We start from the raw sequence: 19,988 nt of genomic DNA, 5'->3' as shown, positions 1-19,988 counted from the left end.
ACGGCTTTCCCCCTGCCCGGTGCCAATGGATTAAGGGGGGGCTTTGCATAGCGCAATGCTATGCAAAGCCTTCCTCAAAGCCGCTCATCTGCTGGTATAACCAGCAGATGAGTAGCTTTCCTGGCGATGATGCGGGAGCGTGCAGCAGCACTCACCGCTCATCGCCGGGTCATGCACACTGGGCGGCTTTGAGTTGGAAGCCACTCAAACATGCTGTTTTGAGCGACTTTCAGCTCAAAGTCGCCCAGTGTGTATGGGCCTTAACTCTCACGTTACATCAGACCTACCAGCAGTGCAACATGGCTTTGTCCATTAAGAAGGAGTTTTTGCAAACCAACCAGAATCTCCCCCATCAATCTGGATTTTATTTTTACAGCTCTAGACTAGGTGAAAAGTAGGTAAAAAACAACAACCCACACCTTATTTTAGGACAAAAGTGGAATATGGCGTAATACCCCAGGGGCGCCACTGCAAATTAAAATTGTATTTGGAGGTTAGACACCACGCTGCACAGTCATGCACCTGCCCGGCCATTTAAGGACTGCGTGACAGCAGTCCCCAGTGCAGCCTGGTGTGTAGAGGCCAATCACGGGAATAACAGGATGTAAAACATTGGTCGTTCGAGGTTTCAGTAATTTTTTAGTTCTGGTGCGTTTCACAGGTATCCTGTTATTTCTGTTGTGCAATCCTGAAATCCCTTTGTGCTATCCTTTTAAAACTTGCACTGTGTAAACCCAAGTCATGCTGGGCAATCCTGCTAATCTGCACTATGCAATTCTGAAACCCTGCTGGGTTATCCTACTAAAAATTGCATTTTGCAATCCAGAAACCTTGCACTGTGCTATACTGTGATCCTGCTTTGTTAACATTCACTGTACTATAGAACCCTGCTGGACAATCCTTCTAGCCTGCACTTTGCAATCCTGATAGTTTACTGTGCTGTCCAGTTACACATCAGGGTTGCCTACCTGACCCTCTCCTTCAGGGAGAAAATGCTCTGTTCCTAGACTTCTCTGGACTACCTGTGGTGAAACACACAGTTTGGGAACCACTGGGTTAAGCGTTCCTGGACTACCTGTGGTGAAACACCTTTCTTATCAATTACCTAGCTCATCACAAGTAATGGCAATCAGTCATTACCATGGAAGTCCACGAATAGAGCATCTTCTCCCTGAAGGAGAGGGTCAGGTAGACAACCCTGTTACACATGCATTGTGGTAGTCTGATATCTTGTTCTGTACTACATGGATAACTTCTAACCTCTCTGAAGCAAATCTGTACCTGGTTCTGCTTCCTGCACCTAGTACACACTCTCTTCACCTGCAACATTGTGCTGCTAATGCTGTTTATTGTCAGTTGTGGTACTTGGCTTCTGATTCTAATCTATATGAGTAGTAGTATAATATATATGAGTAGTAGTATAATATGAGCATTTAGTAAATTGACTAATGTTCCAGTCACCCCAGCTAGTCCAAAGGGTGACTCAATTTTTTTTTCACATTCTTTTATGAATGGGGAAAATTTTTTAAATATTACTATTGTCTATCCACCAACAGGCTACAAATGTTTTAATCCAGGAAGAGAAATATCTTTTATTGGTTAATTTACTGATAGATCACTTAACTTACCTAGCACATAAATTCTATAATTTGTCATATTGGATGTTGTACATTTGGCTGTTCCTCAGCATATCAGTATTTTGCGTGGGTTTCAAAGAAGTAGCCCTTAGGCCTCCTCAACCGTGCCCTGCAAATATTTTTTCTTAAAGCAGAAAAGATTCCTGTTAGTGGCAGTTGGTTGCGGTCCTTTGTTCCCCAAGGTGGAGTGTTCTCAGCCATTCTTCAGAAGTTTGTAAATAGCTTTTGGTCTCCATTTGTTTTCATATTTCTTCATAATAAACTATCCATCATTACTAGTTTCATTCTGAGTCATATTTGTAAAATAGAACAAAAAAAACTTAGAACCATTTCTAGCAAGAGTTATATAACCCTGGGGGTTTAAGGAGGGCCTATAGTGACATTGCAAAATTACATTCTGATGTCTTAAGTGTTATGACTGGAATCCGTTAGCAGAACGTTGCCAATAGAATTCCTTTTCTGGTGATTTGTGAAGTGTTTTTTTATGGAGAAAAACATCCTGTGTATGTACTAGTAAAGTGTATTTAGTAAACTTGGCCATGGCGAATTGTTCATGAAAAATTCCTAATGGAATCCAATGATTTTTTATTTTTTTTTAACATGTAACTTTGAAATGTTATTTCACACACACTGTATCCCTTTACTTCCAGGAACCACCACCAGAGTAATACTGTTTTTCATCTGTCTCCCTCTTTTTTTTTTTTCTAGCTCGCCTCCAGATAATCTTTCAATTGAAGAGTTTCAGAGAAACGAGATTATTGATGTAGAGGTGAGTGGAGCAAGAGGAGAGAGCTCTCTTTGTAATGCCATCTGTGTGAGAAGGGGAATGGAGAACGGCAATATTCTTTTGCCAGTAACTTGAGCACACTCAAAATTTCAAGTGCAAATATAGATCTTTTTTGAATGAAGTGGTTTAATAAAACAATTTGAGTTCATATTATAACCAAATGCAATATCAGCCTTAATACAAAGCATAGATTTGGCAGGACAGGTTCCTTGAAATCACTGTAAGGCAACATTTTTTTTTTTTAGTTTTCACTGTATCTTTGTCCTAACCGTAACCGTTCTCTTCTTACGCCAAATGAAGTGTTCTGCAGAATATGCGCAATGTTTGTTAATAATAATCACTGCCATTGAGATGTTTTTATGAGACTGGATCTTTCACACTTAAATACATTTTTTGCCATTTTAGATTTGTTTTATCTTAAGCTGAGACATCCCTAATACCCCCTTTTACATCTCAAATGCCGAGTCGCACCTGTGATTTGGAAACGGGTCTGTCCCAGGAGCAACCTGGCATTTGTGACGTAATCCGGCTCCCTGATGTCATTGGGGGGCGGAGCGGCAGCACGTCGTTTGGTGAGGAGGCATCGCTTGGAGCCCGGGTCAGGTTACCGGGTTGCTGGACTGGTTACTACCAACATTGATTAATAAACACTAATGTTTTCAAGGGGCTGTTGTTTGTGGAGTAAGCAGCTAATTATTCAATAAGGGGGTATATTAAATCTGTGCCAATTTTTCCAACCGGTGGAAATATCAGCACTCGCCTATTCAAAGTTGTCGTAGCCGACAGCATTGAAGGCTGCTAGTTATAACTTATTTTAAAGTTTATATCTGTTTCGTTGGACATAGTCGAGTCTGCGGCCATTTTTGGCGATCCGCTGACTTTCTGACTCTCGACAATCGGAACATTAAGTTGAGTTTGTGTCGGAAGCCGGCGAAAACGGCTGGGATTCTGACTGTTCGGATTTTCCGACAGTCGGAATCCAGTATTGAATACCCACTATAGCATAGGGTGTTACACAATCTTTCAATGCATCTGAAAAGCAAAACATTGGAGCCATGTAAAATCCTGTTGTAGAGATGTTATAATGTTCCACACTAGACTTCCTACTGAGAGCTTTATACACTGCCAGTTCACTTTAATTATATGAATAGTCAATATGGCCCCTATATGTATGTGCGTGCATGCGTGTGTATAGCTTATTCACAGATTTTGTGAATCTGGTTTAATTGGATGTGATACTTCTTCCTTCCCCGCTACCTGATTCCTATATGCTCTGTTCTCAACCCCACAAAAATACAGAAACATTTTCCTGAACTCTTATTTTTCTTGTGTGATCAGAAATTGTGATTACCTTTTTTTTTTTTCCAATGTCCAGCTAATATCATGCATCCTTGTTATATACCCAACTATCAAAGTCCATTAACTCCATAAATTTGCATGGAACCATTTAACATTTTAAGTTGAATAAAACGTGGGGTTGCTGACGGCATACAGCCTGGGTTCTTCAGGGGTAGGGCACATATCTGGGTGTTTGGCTATAAGCAGTTAAAATATATTGGAAAAATATCTCAAATTAGCCTTTTACATTTTGAAAAGGATGTTAATACTATCAGCTGGTAGTATGTAATAGGTATGAAAATACCGTTGGGTTGGTTATTCCGCCATAGGATTTACAGTGATGGCAGGGTTACAAATCCTACTGCTGTTGCATTGTTTAGTCTTTCTTATGCTGTGTACACACGGTCCGATTTCCTTTCCGATGTTGACGATATAGTTTTAACCCTTGCGATCCCGATCCGATCCCGATGCGCGTTCACGTATCGGAAGCCAGAAAGTCTTGGCTGCCTTGTCTATATAGTGCAGATCTGCACTATATAGTCAAGATAGGATGCAAATCGGATGTGCCTTAAGATCCTATCCACGATCCTATCTGATCAGATCTTGGATAGGATCTTAAGGCACATCTAACGTGTGTACACACCATTAGGCTAAGCAGGCTAAGAAATCTGTAATCCTCATTATTATTATTATTATTATTATTATTACTAATATTATATGGACACCACATGCGTCACCATGGAAACATTATATTGGTGTTGAAATAACTGTTGTGTCCTTCTATCAGTTTACATTATAAGTGTTAACAAGCATTTTTTGTGTCTTGTTATTTTGAGGAGCTTATGGAGAGATTGTATTTTTTTTTTTAAGCAGCAATCATTTAAAAGGCAATATAAATCTAGTTTTGGCTTTTAAATGATTTCAGTTTATAGAATACGGCCAGACTCACCGGAGTCTTCATCTTGCATGTTATCTTACGCATTCATTATTGCAATAGCCTCCTTACCGGTCTCCCTAAGAAAAGACTCTCACCACTACAATCCACTTTGAATACAGCTGTGAGGCTGATCTTACCAGCTAGATGTTCAGGGTAAAAAATTTTCTGACAGTAGACATTGAGGAGGATATTTACTAAGATGTATATCCTACTTCACATGTAATGTTGCTATGGGCAACCAACCAGAATACTCATTTATTTAGCGCCCTCTCGAGGATAGTAGACAGGATTGGTTGCCCATAGCAACATCACATGTGAAGTAGAATACACATCTTCGTAAATATCCCCCTCAATGTCTAGTCAGTCCCTCCATTGGTTGCCTGTATTTTACTGTATTCAATATAAAATAACTAAAAGAAAAAACGTAATGTGACTGCGCTACACTGTGGGGTGCAGCTGGGTGCCTGTAGTTACACCTCTTACAAAACCATGAATAATCAAAAAAAGATGGAACACCCTCTCCTTATTACCGTATATGCAATCTCCAATATGTGTGGATTCAGAACTGTTCAATAAGGATCCTATTTGATGTATTCGCTGATCCTCGAAATTGTGAACCTCAAAAAAACAAAAACGTTCATGGTTCAGATTTCAGAGTTATATTTAATAATAATTAATAATAATAATTAAAAACAGGGGGGTATTGTAGCCCTCCGTACCCTTTTTTGGCCTCGCTTAGGCCAAGTTCAATCGCATGAATTCAATTATCTGTTTTCCTCCACCATGCCCCCTAGTATTCATTGTATATACACAGTGCTAGGAACATGCCAAGAGACAGTTACCAGCCTGCCCTTCCTATTGCTTGTATTTCTAGTAGGGACAACAATATAAATATTTCTGTTCATTGTATTCATTTGTCTTGTCGTGCACTGATCATTTGTAGATGAAGCAGGTGTTCCTTGCTCTTTATAGTGACACGGTAGTGATGTTGAACAGAACACTGGAGAGTGAGGAATACCTGGAACTTGTCGATGGTGTTCAAAGGCATAGCTGTGCAGTAACTGTGCTTCAAAGTGTTTGTGTATGCTAGTTTCTGTTTTATGTACCCAAGTCTTTATGCTGCTTCTTTTCTAAATTCTGTATTCTCCTGAATAACTTTTACCTGCCCAACTCTATAGCTATAAATTCATTTCTACTTGGGCTCATGGTTCAAAGATTTTTCACTATAATTCCATACCTTAAATCCACCATTCAACTTCTAAATGTAATTTTTTAGATATAAAACATGATGGTAAAACACATTGTTACATTGACATTGTTACCGCTCATTCCATTCCAGAAGCTCCTTCTGCATGACCTATTTCATACAGGTGATTATTCCAGTGTATAAACCAACCACTCTTTTCAGTACCTTAATGCCCATCATGGCTGCAAAGCTCTCACTCAAACGCAACCTCCTCACTTAGGGCCAGATGTACTAAGCCTTGAAAAGTTATACAATGGAGAGTGATAAAGCACCAACCAATCAGCTCCTACCTGTTATTTTAAAAACATAGTCTATAACATGGAAGTTAGGAGCTGTTTGGCTGGTGGTTTATCACTCTCCATTTTATCACTTTTTAAGCTTCGTGCATCTGGCCCTTAGGGAAGCACCTCCACACTTACATATGACATCCTGCTGCAGAGGAGCTGCTGCATGGTGGTTATATTTAGTTATGTATATACACTCCATTTATTTAACATATGTTTTTGAGCTTGGTAATACGACCGTTTTAGAATATTATTATAAAAAAGTGGATCTAGCTATACTTGGTATCCAGATAGCAGACAGACATTGTCTAGGTAGGCAGCCAATACTGTAGGCTGACACAATATGGTCAAAATTTTGATACAAGCAATATACTGACATGGCAATGGTCGGTGCATAATAAAGTTGACAAAAGTTTGAACAATTATTTATATTTTTGGGGGGGGGGGACAGGGGGGGACTTTTTCATACTTTTCCATCCAATTGGGAAAGGTAACCTTGGCCCAAAACATGAGTGTATGCGGCACACTGATTGGGGGTCCATGTGATCAGGTGTTGACCGGCAGTTGCAGAGGTGCACTCATTACTCACTAACACATGTTAAAATATCCTAATTGGCGCTAATTATGTCACTTGTGATGCTGTGTGGAGACTTAAAAGTGTGACCTGTTAGGCTTAATTGAGGACCTAGGTTGGGAACCACTGCTTTACATGCTGAAACTGTTTCCTGCATAACTATGGATATCCATCTTTTAGAATGTAAGCTCTTGTGAGTAGTGCCCTGTTTCATCCTTCCTCTTAGGGGGGTATTCAATGTGTGTTGTTCTCCCGCAGCCATCTCCCGACGGGGGGAGATGGCTGCGGGGACCTATTCAATGCTGTCTTCCCCGACAGCATTGAACAGGGGTTCTCAGCAGAACGAGCCCGACATCACAAGCTGTCGGGCTCGTTCTGCCGAGAAAAGCCGGAAATAGGCGAGCTCCCGGCCAGAGCTCGTCTATTTCCGCCCTCAACTCGCGGCCACGCCCCTTTCTCGTCACTCGGCGGCCGGGACATTGAATCCCGACCGCCGAGCTCAAGTCGGGCAAAGCAAGAACGGGACATTGAATACCCCCCTAAGGCTCCCTTACTATATGCTTGAAACTATTTTTACTTTGTGAACCACTTTTTGTATCTTTGCTTTGTACGGAGCTGCAGAACTTATAAATAAATGCTGATAATAATAATAATCCTCTTTTAATTGTAGGTTGTCCAACTCATCAGCACAGAGATACTTCCATATGCTAATTTTATTCCCAAGGACTTTGTTGGCAAAATTATGACCATGCTTAACAAAGGTTCCATACACTCCCGATCATCATCGTTTACTGGTAAGTCTAGCCCACAGCGATTTGAATATTGAAATGGCATTCCGACAGCATGCGTGAACTAGACGTGCATTTTCTATGTAAACAAGATGTGGTACCACAGTACTTTGAGTTTCCAGTATGAGAGAAAACCTTTTTCGATGCGGCTTTTAGTCTCTGTTGCTCTGACAAGAATGTACTGCGCAGGCGTTATTGAATCATGTCTGAGCTCACGGACTTTCAGAGAAGGCAAATTGTTGGTGCCTGCCTAGCGGGTACATCTGTGTCGGCAGTAGCCAATTTATCTGAGATAAAGCAAGCAAATACACCTGTGTAGCACAAATTCAGTATGTAGTACACCATTTTAGCTAAACAGTCCTTTAAGGAAGGTGATACAGCATCGAAACGTTAACCGACTATGTTAATTGATGGGCTAATGTACTATACCCCAGATGATTCAGGATGGGGGATTATATTTCTTCCTGCCAGAACCCATGGTCACTGTGCAGACAATACCAATACCACTAGCACCCATGACCACATGCACTTTCCCAGCAGTATCTGCGATTACTGTGATGTATCTTGGATATGTATTATAGAATACATTACAAATGTATGTATAGATTTTATTTACCTGCAGAAGTAGGCAAAACCTGTACGTCTATTTCTTGGATAGTGGGGGTGTGCAAGGATGGAATAGCATGCAAAACGGCAGGAAATCGCGGAAAAACGGCCTCTAAATTGCATCGCGGATCAAATCCGCCGCTAAATCGTATACAATATCATATGCGATTTAGATGAAATCGGGTGCCGTGATAATACACAATTACCAAGTATTTCAATCATGTGCTTTTATCATTTTTTTCTGTTTTGCACATGGCATCTCTTAAGAGAAAATGTTATGTAACCTAGTTGCTTTGAATGAAATAGGAGCCCTACATTCTATTCCAGCAGCTGAAAGTTAAAGTACACAAGGCGTATAATAAATAAAATATACACAAGTTTTGTGAAGAGGTTTCTAGCTTTGGTTTCTTAGGAATTTGAAACCGTGTTCATGCAGATTCTCTTACCTAAACAAGACTGTGAAAAGGATGTTTGTGTTATATGCTTCTTATGAGTTATGTCTCTATCTGCATGATGGTATAAACTGTGTGTCTGCATTGTGAGAATTCACATACGTTTCCAAACAAATAGTCAGCCTTCCTTTCCTGAATTCCTTACTAGAGATAACATATGCAGTATCCAATTTTCATGCCTACTGCTGACTGATTAACATTTTATAAATTGACCAGTTAGTAAATGGATTGTGCACTATTCTTATTTTAATTTATTTTATTGGCTAAGTGATATATTCTTATCTTATGTGATAGCATTATTTTTAACCTTTTTATCTATTGCTAGTTTTATTTGTGTGGTAAGAAATATTTAAGATAATCAGAGACAAACAAAAAAAGAATCCAAGGAAAATACAAAGGACAACACTTGTGATAATTCCTACTCTGTACAGTGTTGAAGTACATATGTTTGTGATACTCATTTCGTGATCGTCACCATTTAAACCCAGAGACCTTATTTTGAAATCCAGCGATACAGAAAACACACACCCACACACACAATGACATGACAAGGTTCTGTAAATGTGAAATCAGATGACTTATGACAGAAGAATTTCAACATTTTCAATGAATGAGGTTAATGCGAATAAAATAAGAATATGATATCACCTATTAACATCTACCAGAAGAGCATGGTACGTTGTCCGCCATAGATTGGGCACCATTTCATAGTTTCTATACTTTTAAACTTCTTGAATAACCCTGGTTACCAAGAAGGGAAAGCTGAGAATCCGTTTAATTGTTGGAAAGATATGGGTGTGTCAAGAGTTGGTCAATTAATAGATGCCGAGAGCAGAAATCCCATGACTTATAGTCAGGTAGCGGAGAATATACCACTAGATCTCACTTTTATGCAAGCCCAACACTATGCACAAAAAATTACCCAAACTCTCAATGAAAATGACTGGGATAATGATTTGGATAAGCTTCTGCTTAAACCACACTTTGGGAGAAAAGCCCTTTCCTTTTATTATAATTTTCTTAGAACTATGATCGAAGGCAAGGTGGCGAAAACAGGTATAAGTAGATGTTTGGAGGTGTTCTCGGATTTGACGGAGAATGATCTATATACCCATTTGAGTTCCATATGTAAGATGCTACCTATGCCAACATATATAGAGTTATTTTTAAAGCTCTATCGCAGAGCCTATCTATCTCAAATTAGGAGGAACAAGATTGGGTTATCTAATGACAGCAATTGCCTGAAGTGTGGTTTAAGTGAAGCAAATTTGGTCCATTGCATTTGGAGTGACTTCCAAATAACGGCACAATGGGCCATTTTAAGCATAAAATCCTGTGATAGGGCAACCAGGAACAGAAGGGCCAATGAGAAAGTGATGACGGCCTTATCTGCTGCTGCAAAGAAAACTTTTCTGCAGATGTGGATCCAGCCGCAGCCCCCATCTATGAAATTATTTTTGGAAAAAATGTATAATATATTTTTGATGGACTGGGTGGAGGCTTTGTCACAAAAAAACAAAAACCAGGATAAATTTCTTGATAACTGGGGAGATTTCATGCAAACTCTCTCTCCGCAAATACAGGAAAAAAATAAGATCTGTTTTTCCCCTGTGGAATGGAAACAAAGTAGAGGGGATAAGGGGAAAGATATCTCGCCATGTCCTGTCTCTACGTAGATCATTATATTTTTAGTTTTAATATGGAATTTGTTTTCTTCAGATATCAAGGCCCCCCCGTATAGAATACTCTTAAGGGGCTAGGTTGACATAATATGAGTGTGTATTAATAATCATTGTTATAATGGTGCCTTGATGGTCTTTTTATGACCAATTTAAATGTGAATATGTATGTCTACTTTTAAATGTATTGTTTTTTCTTATAGCGTGTTTATGCATAGTAAAAAAAAAAAGAATATGATATCAGTGAAAACTCAATAATTGATACCATCTGAATTAACTGTTAATATGGAGTCTAGGTTAGGTAAGCAACGTAGGATTGAGGCTAGTGGGTGCCAAAGGGGAACAGACTTGAGGGGCCTCTACCAATTAAATACGGTAGTTAAATCTAAATGTTGAGTTTTTATTTAAAAGTATATATGTAAGCACTCCCAGTGCCAACATGTTATGGAACACAGTGTATAGCCCCAATTTATTTTGCCACCCAGTACCCCCAGTTAAAATTTTATCACAGTGCCCCAAGTCCACATTTTACTATACCCTAATGTTCCCAGCTCAAACTACGCCAAAAATTAGTTTAATGGATTCATATTATGCATAAAGTTAGGTCTGTATAGAAGCTTCTGTAAAAACATCCAGAACTTTCTTGTTCTTCATCTTTGCCCCTCCCACTCCTTACCACCAGTTCCCACTGGCAGGTTTGCAGTGTCCTTTGTTGCAGCCTGCATCTTTCCACTCCCACTCTGCCAGCCAGTATGTGGTTAGTAGTGATGCATAACAACTTCTTATGGCTTTATTGAAATGATTATGCTGCTGGGATTTAAACTTTTGCAGTCTAATTTTTATTTTTATTTTTTGCGATTTCAGTTTGATTTAAATGTTTAGATTAATTGTAATTGGTTTTCTTTATTCAAAAATGGTTTACATTGAATGTTGAATGATGTTAATTTTCTTATTTTAAAGTGGCTCACCATTGGATCCACTACTAGCGCTAAGGCTGTTGAGCTTGACTAGATGTTGGACTTGAAAGGGTTAAGCCATAACATTACTAAAAAGCTTAATGCATTCCCAATTTGTGAGACTTTAGATTACAAAGGTCTTATTTCACAAACCTGGGAAAACATAGATTATTATTATAATTTTATTTATAAGGCGCCACAAGTGTTTCGCAGCGCTGTACAAAGGCACAGTATGGGGAGTTCAGGTACAAAGAGTGACACAATTCAAAACACATTACAGCTTAAATGTAAGTAGTGAGGATTTGATCAACATACTACTGGATGGAGGTGGAGGTATGTGGAAGAAGATGGTCACTGAGTGTTTGAGTATGGGAAAGCTGTGAGTGAAATGTGAAGAGAAGAGGACTTTGAAAACAGGAGGGAAGAGGGCCCTGCTCTGAGGAGCTTACAATCTAGTAGTAATAGATGATAATTGCAGCCGGGCTAAAATTGGGTGGAGGCAGGCTGAGGGGACCTAGCATATATTGTATGGATTTCACTAGTAAGTAATAACAGAAAAGGCAACTTCTTTTATTTTCCTTGTTGTTTTAACAAGGGCATTATTTGCAAATATTATACTAAACATTATGCAGCAGTGTTTCCCAAATTCACTCCGCAAGGCAAAATAAGGGTTTTAGTTACTAAGATGGGAGTTCTATTGAAGAAATAGATTCTGATTGGTTGCTATGGGCAACATCCCATCTTCAGTATAACTCATCTTAAGCCCCTAACATTCCAGGTTTTAGGGTTTTCCATGCTTGAGCACAGGTGGTTAAATCAAAATAACTGATGATGTAATAAGTCACCTGTGCTCAAGTAGGGCTAAGCTGTCACCTGGACTGTCAGTGTGCCTTGATGACAGAGGTTCAGAATCACTGCTATACAGGCACAATAGGCCTTATTCAGATCCCAAGTAATGTACTGATGTTTGGTACTTTGTGCATGTGCAGCAAGGGTCTGTGAGGACCGACACAAAGTGACATCAGACTGTTAGGGGGGTAATCAATATGCTGCCGCTATTTCCGACGGGGGAAATAGCGGCGTCTCCCTATTCAATGCTGTCTTTAGCGACAGCATTGAAATGGGATCACGGCAGAACGGGCCCGACTTTAGAAGCTGTCGCGGTGTTAACGGCCGTGGATTGTTGTAATTACGGCTGCAGATGAACAATTCACGGCCACACCCCCTTTGTGCCGATTGGCAGGCGGGACATTGAATCCCGCCTGTTGTTCAGCTATCGGGCTGACCACAAACAGGCCAGGATCACTGCTGTCGGCAGGGATCAACAGCCATGATCCTAGATTGAATAAAACTGGTAGACTTTTAGCCTTCATATTACCAAACATTATGATCCTGTTACAGGAACGACACTTACTTCCGAATTGGACATTTCAAAGCAAAGGAACAGCGGCACTCAAGGGTGTAATTCAAAGTAGTAAATGTATGTGAATCGACATACACAAATAAAGTTGACGTTTCAGGGCACGCCCACCCTTTTTTCAAGACTGTACATGCTACAACATACAGATATAGAGTACAGTCTGTCTATATACATATATATGGAATTGTAGTTAATAAGTTAGCTTTATCTTGATTTCCACCATCATTCTGTTTTGCAGAAGCAGAAATAGACATTAGGATGCGGGAAGAGTTTTCAAAAGTGTGCTTTGAGACCCTGCTTCAATTCTCATTCAGCAATAAAGTATCAACACCCCAAGAAGGATATATTTCTAGAATGGCACTTTCTGTGCTATTGAAGAGATCCCAAGATGTCCTACACCGCTACATAGACGATGAAAGGCTGAGCGGGAAATGTCCTCTGCCAAGGTATCTATGGGTTTTCATATGCATTCCTAATGTTTATTTAAGATCTTTCCCAAATATAATTATGCAGACGGTCAACATATAGCTCAATGTTTCCCTTGTATGCACCCAGGAGGATGAGAATAATATTACGCAGGAATATGAATTGCAGGATTTCACATATTGAAAAATAATACTGACATAAGTAATGTTATTTTTGTCTGTGTGATATATCTTACACTTATGTTTACTTCATTTGATTTGCTTTTTTTTATATGCAGCCCAGTAAAGTTGTAATGTCCTCAGGCAAACCATTAACTATTTACAATGTTTTGCTTTTAAAGTTATAAGTTAAAAAAACATTTTGCTGGTAGAGCTTTAATATTAATGACAGAGCTTTAATATTAATTATAGTGGAAATTATGTGGTTCTGTTCGTGGTTATTGCCTTAGCATTCCTGCAACAGATAAATGTAAGTATTGTAGCTTGTAGAAAGTACTGTGGGTCTAATTCAGATTTGTGCATAAACCCAACCAGTAGAAAACCAATGGTTGTGGGTCTGTTCCGGTACAAGACCTGTTCTGTGCAGTAGGGTTCTTGCAATATCACTTGTAGCCCTGAGTCAGCTGCAGCATGATTGACATGTTGCTGCATTTGAGGGGTGGTATCTGGCACCATTCTGCAAAACAAAGAGTGCTGCCCCTTCGTTTTGTAAGTGTGATGGGTCCAGGGTCTTCTTCCTCGGTGTCTAAATCAGACAGACCGCCTAAGCTCTAGCTTACACAGGCTGACTGGTGCCTAAAGTGGTTGGGATAGTGATCCGAAGCTGTGTCCTCAGATGCACCACTCTGATCTCGCAAATTGCATGCAGTAGGTGTCTATCTCTTACACCAGACATGTCCAAACTGTGGCCCTCCAGCTATTGTGAAACTACACATCCTAGCATGCATTGCCATAGTTTTAGCATTCCTTTATATCAAAACTGTGACCAGGCATAATGGGACTTGTAGTTTCACAACAGCTGGAGGGCCACAGTTTGGCCAAGCCTGTCTTACAGGCACCTCCTGCTTCATTTTAAAATTTTAATTACACAGAATTGCACATCTGCTTTCTTTTTGCTTTGCAATTCTTTACAAACCCAACAGGGGCTGGGTAAGTACACTAAGCCTTACCCCCTAACCCTCCCTACTTGCAGCCTAACACCCCCCTTCCCACACCCCCTACTGCAACCTAACCCACCCCGCTAGTCCATAACCCTAACCTGATCTCTTTTTAATCTTTGGGATGTGGTAGAATAGGAGATTTGCAGCAGTTATGTAGAGCAGTCCAATCTGCAGCAACTGTGTGACTGGAATTTTAGCATACCATAAAGAGTTCTTGCTGGTCTGTTAGGTTGAAAAATTATGTCTGTCCGTTTTTATTTCATTGCTGTTCCAAGTGCCAATGCACCTCCCTTGTTTGAAAAAAATAAATAAAAAACAATTATCACATATATTGTTTGTTTTTCTTTTTTTTCTTTAACCAAAATAATTTTTTTAGGCGAGTAGTCAATGCAGGATCAAGGCTGTCGATCCCTCCTGACTGCCATGATCCTAGCCCATTTGTGGTCTGATCGACAGCTGAACGACAGGCGGGATTCAGTGTCCCGCCTGCCAATCGACGCAAAGGGGGCGTGGCCACAAAACAGCCGTGGGTTGTTGATCTGCGTCCGGGATCGCGACAATCCATGGCCGTTGTCGGCAGAACGGGCCCGACAGCTTCTAAAGTTGGGCCAGTTCTGCTGTGATCCCGCATCAATGCTCTCGCTAAAGACAGCATTGAATAGGGAGCCGCCTCTATTTCCCCCATCAGGAATAGCAGCAGCACATTGCATACCCCACTTCATTTTGAAGTGATAACACAGTATACATTGGAGCCTATCTATCTAGGTGTGAGCTGGCTTGTGTGAAACCTTTTCATGGTAAATTTGTACAGTGAAAGCAAGATGCAGTCTAATTGCAAACTAACATTCTCCATGCAAAATTGTCAGGACTTGCTGCAGAACCACTAGAACTGTCCCCCTAATTAGGCAATAGGAACTTTTCAGTTGGGCTAATAATTTTCATTAATAGGGATATTAAAAAACAACAACTTTTTTAAGTGGTTTCAAATTGCCCCAAATCACATTTTTTTATTTTATTTATTTATATTTAGACCGTTTGCTATTTAGTGATTTTATTTACTTTAAAGATTATCCCATTTGCCACCATTCAACCACTTATAATGGCTAATATTTTTTTATTTAAACTAACAGAGGTTTATATTTTGCATTTTTCAGGCAACGTGTAACGGAGATCATATTTGTTTTAAAGGCTGTAAGCACTCTAATAGATTCACTTAAGAAAACTCACCCAGAAAATGGTAAGTACATTCCCAATTGCGAAAGAAAAATAACTAGAAAGTTGCAGTGCTAGTGTAATAACCAAAATACACTGGATACAATTTTTCCTCTGTGTGTCATAAAATGATCATGTGTGTAAATTGTGGAACATTTATTAGCTGAAAAAAACAAGCAATATAACAATTGGTGAAAAAAAAAAAAACAAGAGAGAGATTTCATGATTAAAGGCCCCATACACTATGCGTTTTGGGGCCCGATTTCACCCGATTCCCACTGATTGGACCAAGAAATAGAATGAAATTGACCAAATAATATGTCTGACGTCCTATGTGCATGGGATCGGACCCAGAGATCATACATGCTGCACATAAGATCTCACCATCGGTACCCCCCTCCTCCTCCGGGGATGTATCGCATGCTATCCTGCTGCCTGGGAGGGTTGAAAGGGAATTAGATGCAGCGTCTCCTGTAGAAGTTGCACAGTGTATGGGGGCCTTAACTTTTTATAATATCACAGTTTAAAACAATATTGATTCACAACACTGTATTTGTTTGTTTTCAAGGGATTGCAACACTGATTATAAACAATCGTTTAGAAATAGTAGTGAAGTAGATATATGGCATATAATATCTGGTGGATCCTTCTATTAAGCAGCGCAAGTCCTCCAATGCGGTTGCAGCCTTTTTCAGACGTAGGCTGTCTCTCCAGGATTCCCAAGACTATGCGAGCCACAGAGCTTTGGTTGTCCGTTAATAGGTGGAATTGGATGTTGGCAATTCAAATGCTGTGTAATCTAAAAGTGATGTAGCGGAGTTCCTTTGATCAGTACATTTCAGTGTTTGCCAGTGAATGCAAGTTGAGTAACCCTAGCATGGGTGTAAATATAATTTGTCTGGCCACATACCAAAAAACTATTAGCAGAATGTTCGATATTTCATTTCTTTTCACTGCGCCAAGGGCCCCTGTGTTGCTGTTCTGAGCATGCATGCTGGAGCCCTGTTTGATCTCATCTGATCTTTCATCATAGGACTGAAAGCCGATACAGGCTACCATAGCATGCTCAGAGGGATAGGGGATGTGCAGTGCATATTAGTTGCTGGTTGTCCTCCTCAGACGAAATTAATGGTTCTTTCATATAAAAATTGTTACCTGTTACTTGGTATGTTCTGTTGGGGTCTGAAATACAGAGACATTGGAGCTTGGTTCACAATTATTAAACATTCTATGTATTTGTTTATGTATCATAGCTTCTACTGTTTTAAATGACTGTATTTCAACTAAATACATTGTGTGCATTTTTCGGCTCCCTATAATGCATTTCACTCAGCCATATCTTTACATTATTATGCACTTTATTATTATTATTGTGCACTTAAATACAGCTCAAAGCTGGAATTGGCTCCAAATGCAGTGTGGATATCAGTGTAGTCTCTAGAGATGGGTAATATACTTGTCTCGCAATACTATCAGAGTAATACAATGTGCCATTCTGTCTAACTTTTTTCTACCAAAGAATTTGTCCCCCCCCCACCCTTCATCATTGGAAATGTAAAATAAAGACTTAATATATCTTCAGACGGTCACAGGTAATAGATTATCGAAATCCGAAGGTGCTTCCTGATCTCCCAGATTACATTTCAGTAGGGAAAAGATTACAGTTAAATTTTTTTGTTAAATGTGGTTTTGTGTAGCACAGTGAGGTCTTCAGGCAAAGGGGGGTATTCAATCTGTGCCGATATTTCACAACTGGGGAAATATTGGCACTCACCTATTCAATGCTGCTGTTAACAACAGCATTGAAGGGTGTCAGATCCAACTTGTTGGATCTGTTTTGTCGGAAACGGCTGCGGATTGTCGAATTCACAGACGTTTTCTGACAGTCCGCGGATGTTCCCGATAATTTACGGACTTTCCAACCCTCGACAGTCGGAACATTGAATTTTGACTGTTTAGTTAGTCTCAGATCACACGAAAATGGCCCGAAATTATGTTCCGATAGTCACAATCCCATATTGAATACCCCCTCTCCAAGAAAATGATTATAATGAAGTAGCTTATGCATGTAAACATAGTTACATTAGTGGGGGTCCTAGAGTTTCAAGGGCAACTTTCATGTGGTGTGGGAAAAAGGGTCAACAGTCAGTCAATACGTCAACACCAAAAGGTCGACACATGTAAAGGTTGATGTGAGTTTTCAAGTCTTTTTGGTGTCAATGTAGACACATGAGCACATGGACCCTCAATTAGTGTAGCACCTTTTTGCACTTGCTTTATCGTTCCCAATCAGAGTCCGCGTGGATTGTAAAAGCATGCAAAACTAAAAAATAAAAATAAAAAGACCACGCTAACTTTTTCATATGTTGATTGCTGCCATGTTGACCTTTTTCTTGTGTTGACCTGGTGCATATCAACCTTTTGTCAATGTTGACCTATTGACCTTCCACCTAGACACCGTTGACCTATTATCCAGATACCACTACCATGATGTAACCTGTCTCACAAAGACAACCAATACCTAAGTACCAGAGGTCATTAGTATCCGGTGTGATTGTGACCTGTGTGTGATGATTCATTATGCAGTATCATGTGACCATTAGTATATTAATCAGAGTGTTTCAAATCTGCTTTATATTTGTGTGATCTTTGAATAGTGAAAAGTGTGATAAATTTCCTAGTATTGCCATTGCGTCTGGATTTGAAACACTACCTGATGCAAAGACATGATTGAAAAACACAGAGAGGTAAAGCAATTTATTTAGTTAACGTTGCGGTTGTTATGCTGAAAGCTGGCCTCGGCTTTCTATGTGAGAGACATACTGACCTCCTGCCACACATAGGAAATGCCTTGTAGTTCAGTGTAATGGATCGGTTTTGAAGATGCATGGTTTCTAAATTCCCCGCAGGACAGTCTTTGCTTAACTGACAACTGCATAGCTGGAGAGATGTGCTATTCCCTGCTCCCACTCACCATGTTTCCCCCCTCTGGTTATAGGCTGGAAGAAGGGCTGACGCTTCACACAGTGATGCATCACACGCGGCTGATCTGCTGATCATGAGTGCATTGTTATTATAAAAAAAAAACAATTCGATGAGAAGTCTTTTTTTGTTTTTTAAAAATCTAAGTGTTGTGTAATTAAAGATATGACCCAGAGCTAGTGAGCAGTGTATATGCTATCCCTGATAATTGTATTTATAAACTGACCTTTAATGTTTACCTTATATAGGAAATATAATCTTTTTTTTTACACAATATTTTTTATTTTAATTTACATAACAAATGTGAGCAACGCTGGCATCTCTCACAGAGATGTTGGCACCCAATTGAGTATATTCAATGGTCCCAGCGAGGGGGGTTTGTACAGCGAGGATGGTTTTTTTTGACAAGGGAAAGCCACCCTTCCGCGGCCACTTGTCGTATGCAATGTTCCGGGGAAATCCTCACCATCGGAGGATGGCGAGGATTCCCGCAAATGCAGGGAGCAAGCTGCATATAGCTGCGAGCCTCGCCGTCTTGACAGCCGCACTCACCTGTCCACCTTGCTTAGTGTTCCTTCTAGGAACTAGGGTGGGCAGGGCGGGGGGGTCGGACCGGGCACGCCAACGTCACTATTTTGGGCATGCCCGGGCCGCCAACGTCACAAAAGGGGCGTGCCCGTGCCGTGATGAAAAGGGGCGTGCCCGGCCGGCGGAATCACGCAGAGGAGTGGGCGCGGCCGGCGGCGTCATGCACAGGGGCGGGCGCGGCCGGCGGCGTCATGCACAGGGGGCGGACCCGGCCACCCGGAAGGCTGTAAACTGCCGGGGAAGTGCCGGGCATCGCTATGTACAGCGGCGCCGAGCTTCCCCGGTCAAAACAGCGGGGACAAAGGCAGGCTGGTTTAGCGGGCAGCTGCCAGAGGGGCAGGGCGCATTTTTCACTTTAAAAATCGGGCAGGGCGCAGCGCCCCGCTAAAACAGCCTAGCGGGAACACTATTGCTGAATAGAAACAGTGAGGTGGAAACGGTGAGTGAGGGGGTTTGGGTTGAATTCTGAGGGTGGGCTATGACGGCATTGAATGTACCCCAAAGGGTTAAACTATCTTCTAATCTATACTCCCATTGACGCCATCAAATCCCTTGGTTTTCTGCCACCCTTTTACTTCTTTCAGCGTTGTTTGCTAATGCAGCTATGTTTATAAATCCTGAACTATATTTTCACTGTGTTCTTGTTTTGCATTTTCATTTATGTACTCTTTAATTGGGCACTGCGGACCCTTTGTGGCACCATGTATATAAAGGATAATAATAATAATAGTAGAATAAAAGCTGGCTAAAAGAAGTACTTGTTACTTATTTTGCGGGGGAACCAAAACACTTTTTTTTTATTATAATTTTTGGGTTAATTTCTTTTTTTCATGACACTGCTGTAGTGTAGACAGTGTCCGCCGACTTTGCTGACGCACTACAAAGCATCAACCAACTAGTAAGCAGAAGTGAAATGT

General features: G+C 40.4%; 1 protein-coding gene across 2 annotated transcripts in view; it reads left to right on the top strand.

Moving 5' to 3' along the window:
• MON2 (MON2 regulator of endosome-to-Golgi trafficking) overlaps positions 1-19,988 on the top strand; it is a 96,158-nt gene that overhangs the window by 56,737 nt on the left and 19,433 nt on the right. For both annotated transcript variants that reach the window (XM_083182310.1, XM_083182309.1), the window contains 4 exons: positions 2,346-2,406; positions 7,474-7,597; positions 12,943-13,150; positions 15,444-15,526. In XM_083182310.1, coding sequence (XP_083038436.1) covers positions 2,346-2,406; positions 7,474-7,597; positions 12,943-13,150; positions 15,444-15,526 — 476 coding nt within the window. The remainder of the gene's footprint in view (positions 1-2,345; positions 2,407-7,473; positions 7,598-12,942; positions 13,151-15,443; positions 15,527-19,988) is intronic.

Source organism: Crinia signifera, chromosome 4 (assembly GCF_055691185.1).
Source record: "Crinia signifera chromosome 4, ASM5569118v1, whole genome shotgun sequence".
NCBI classification, from domain to species: Eukaryota; Metazoa; Chordata; class Amphibia; order Anura; family Myobatrachidae; genus Crinia; species Crinia signifera.
Note: the sequence above shows the minus strand (reverse complement) of the source record. Positions and strands in the feature narration are given on the sequence as shown.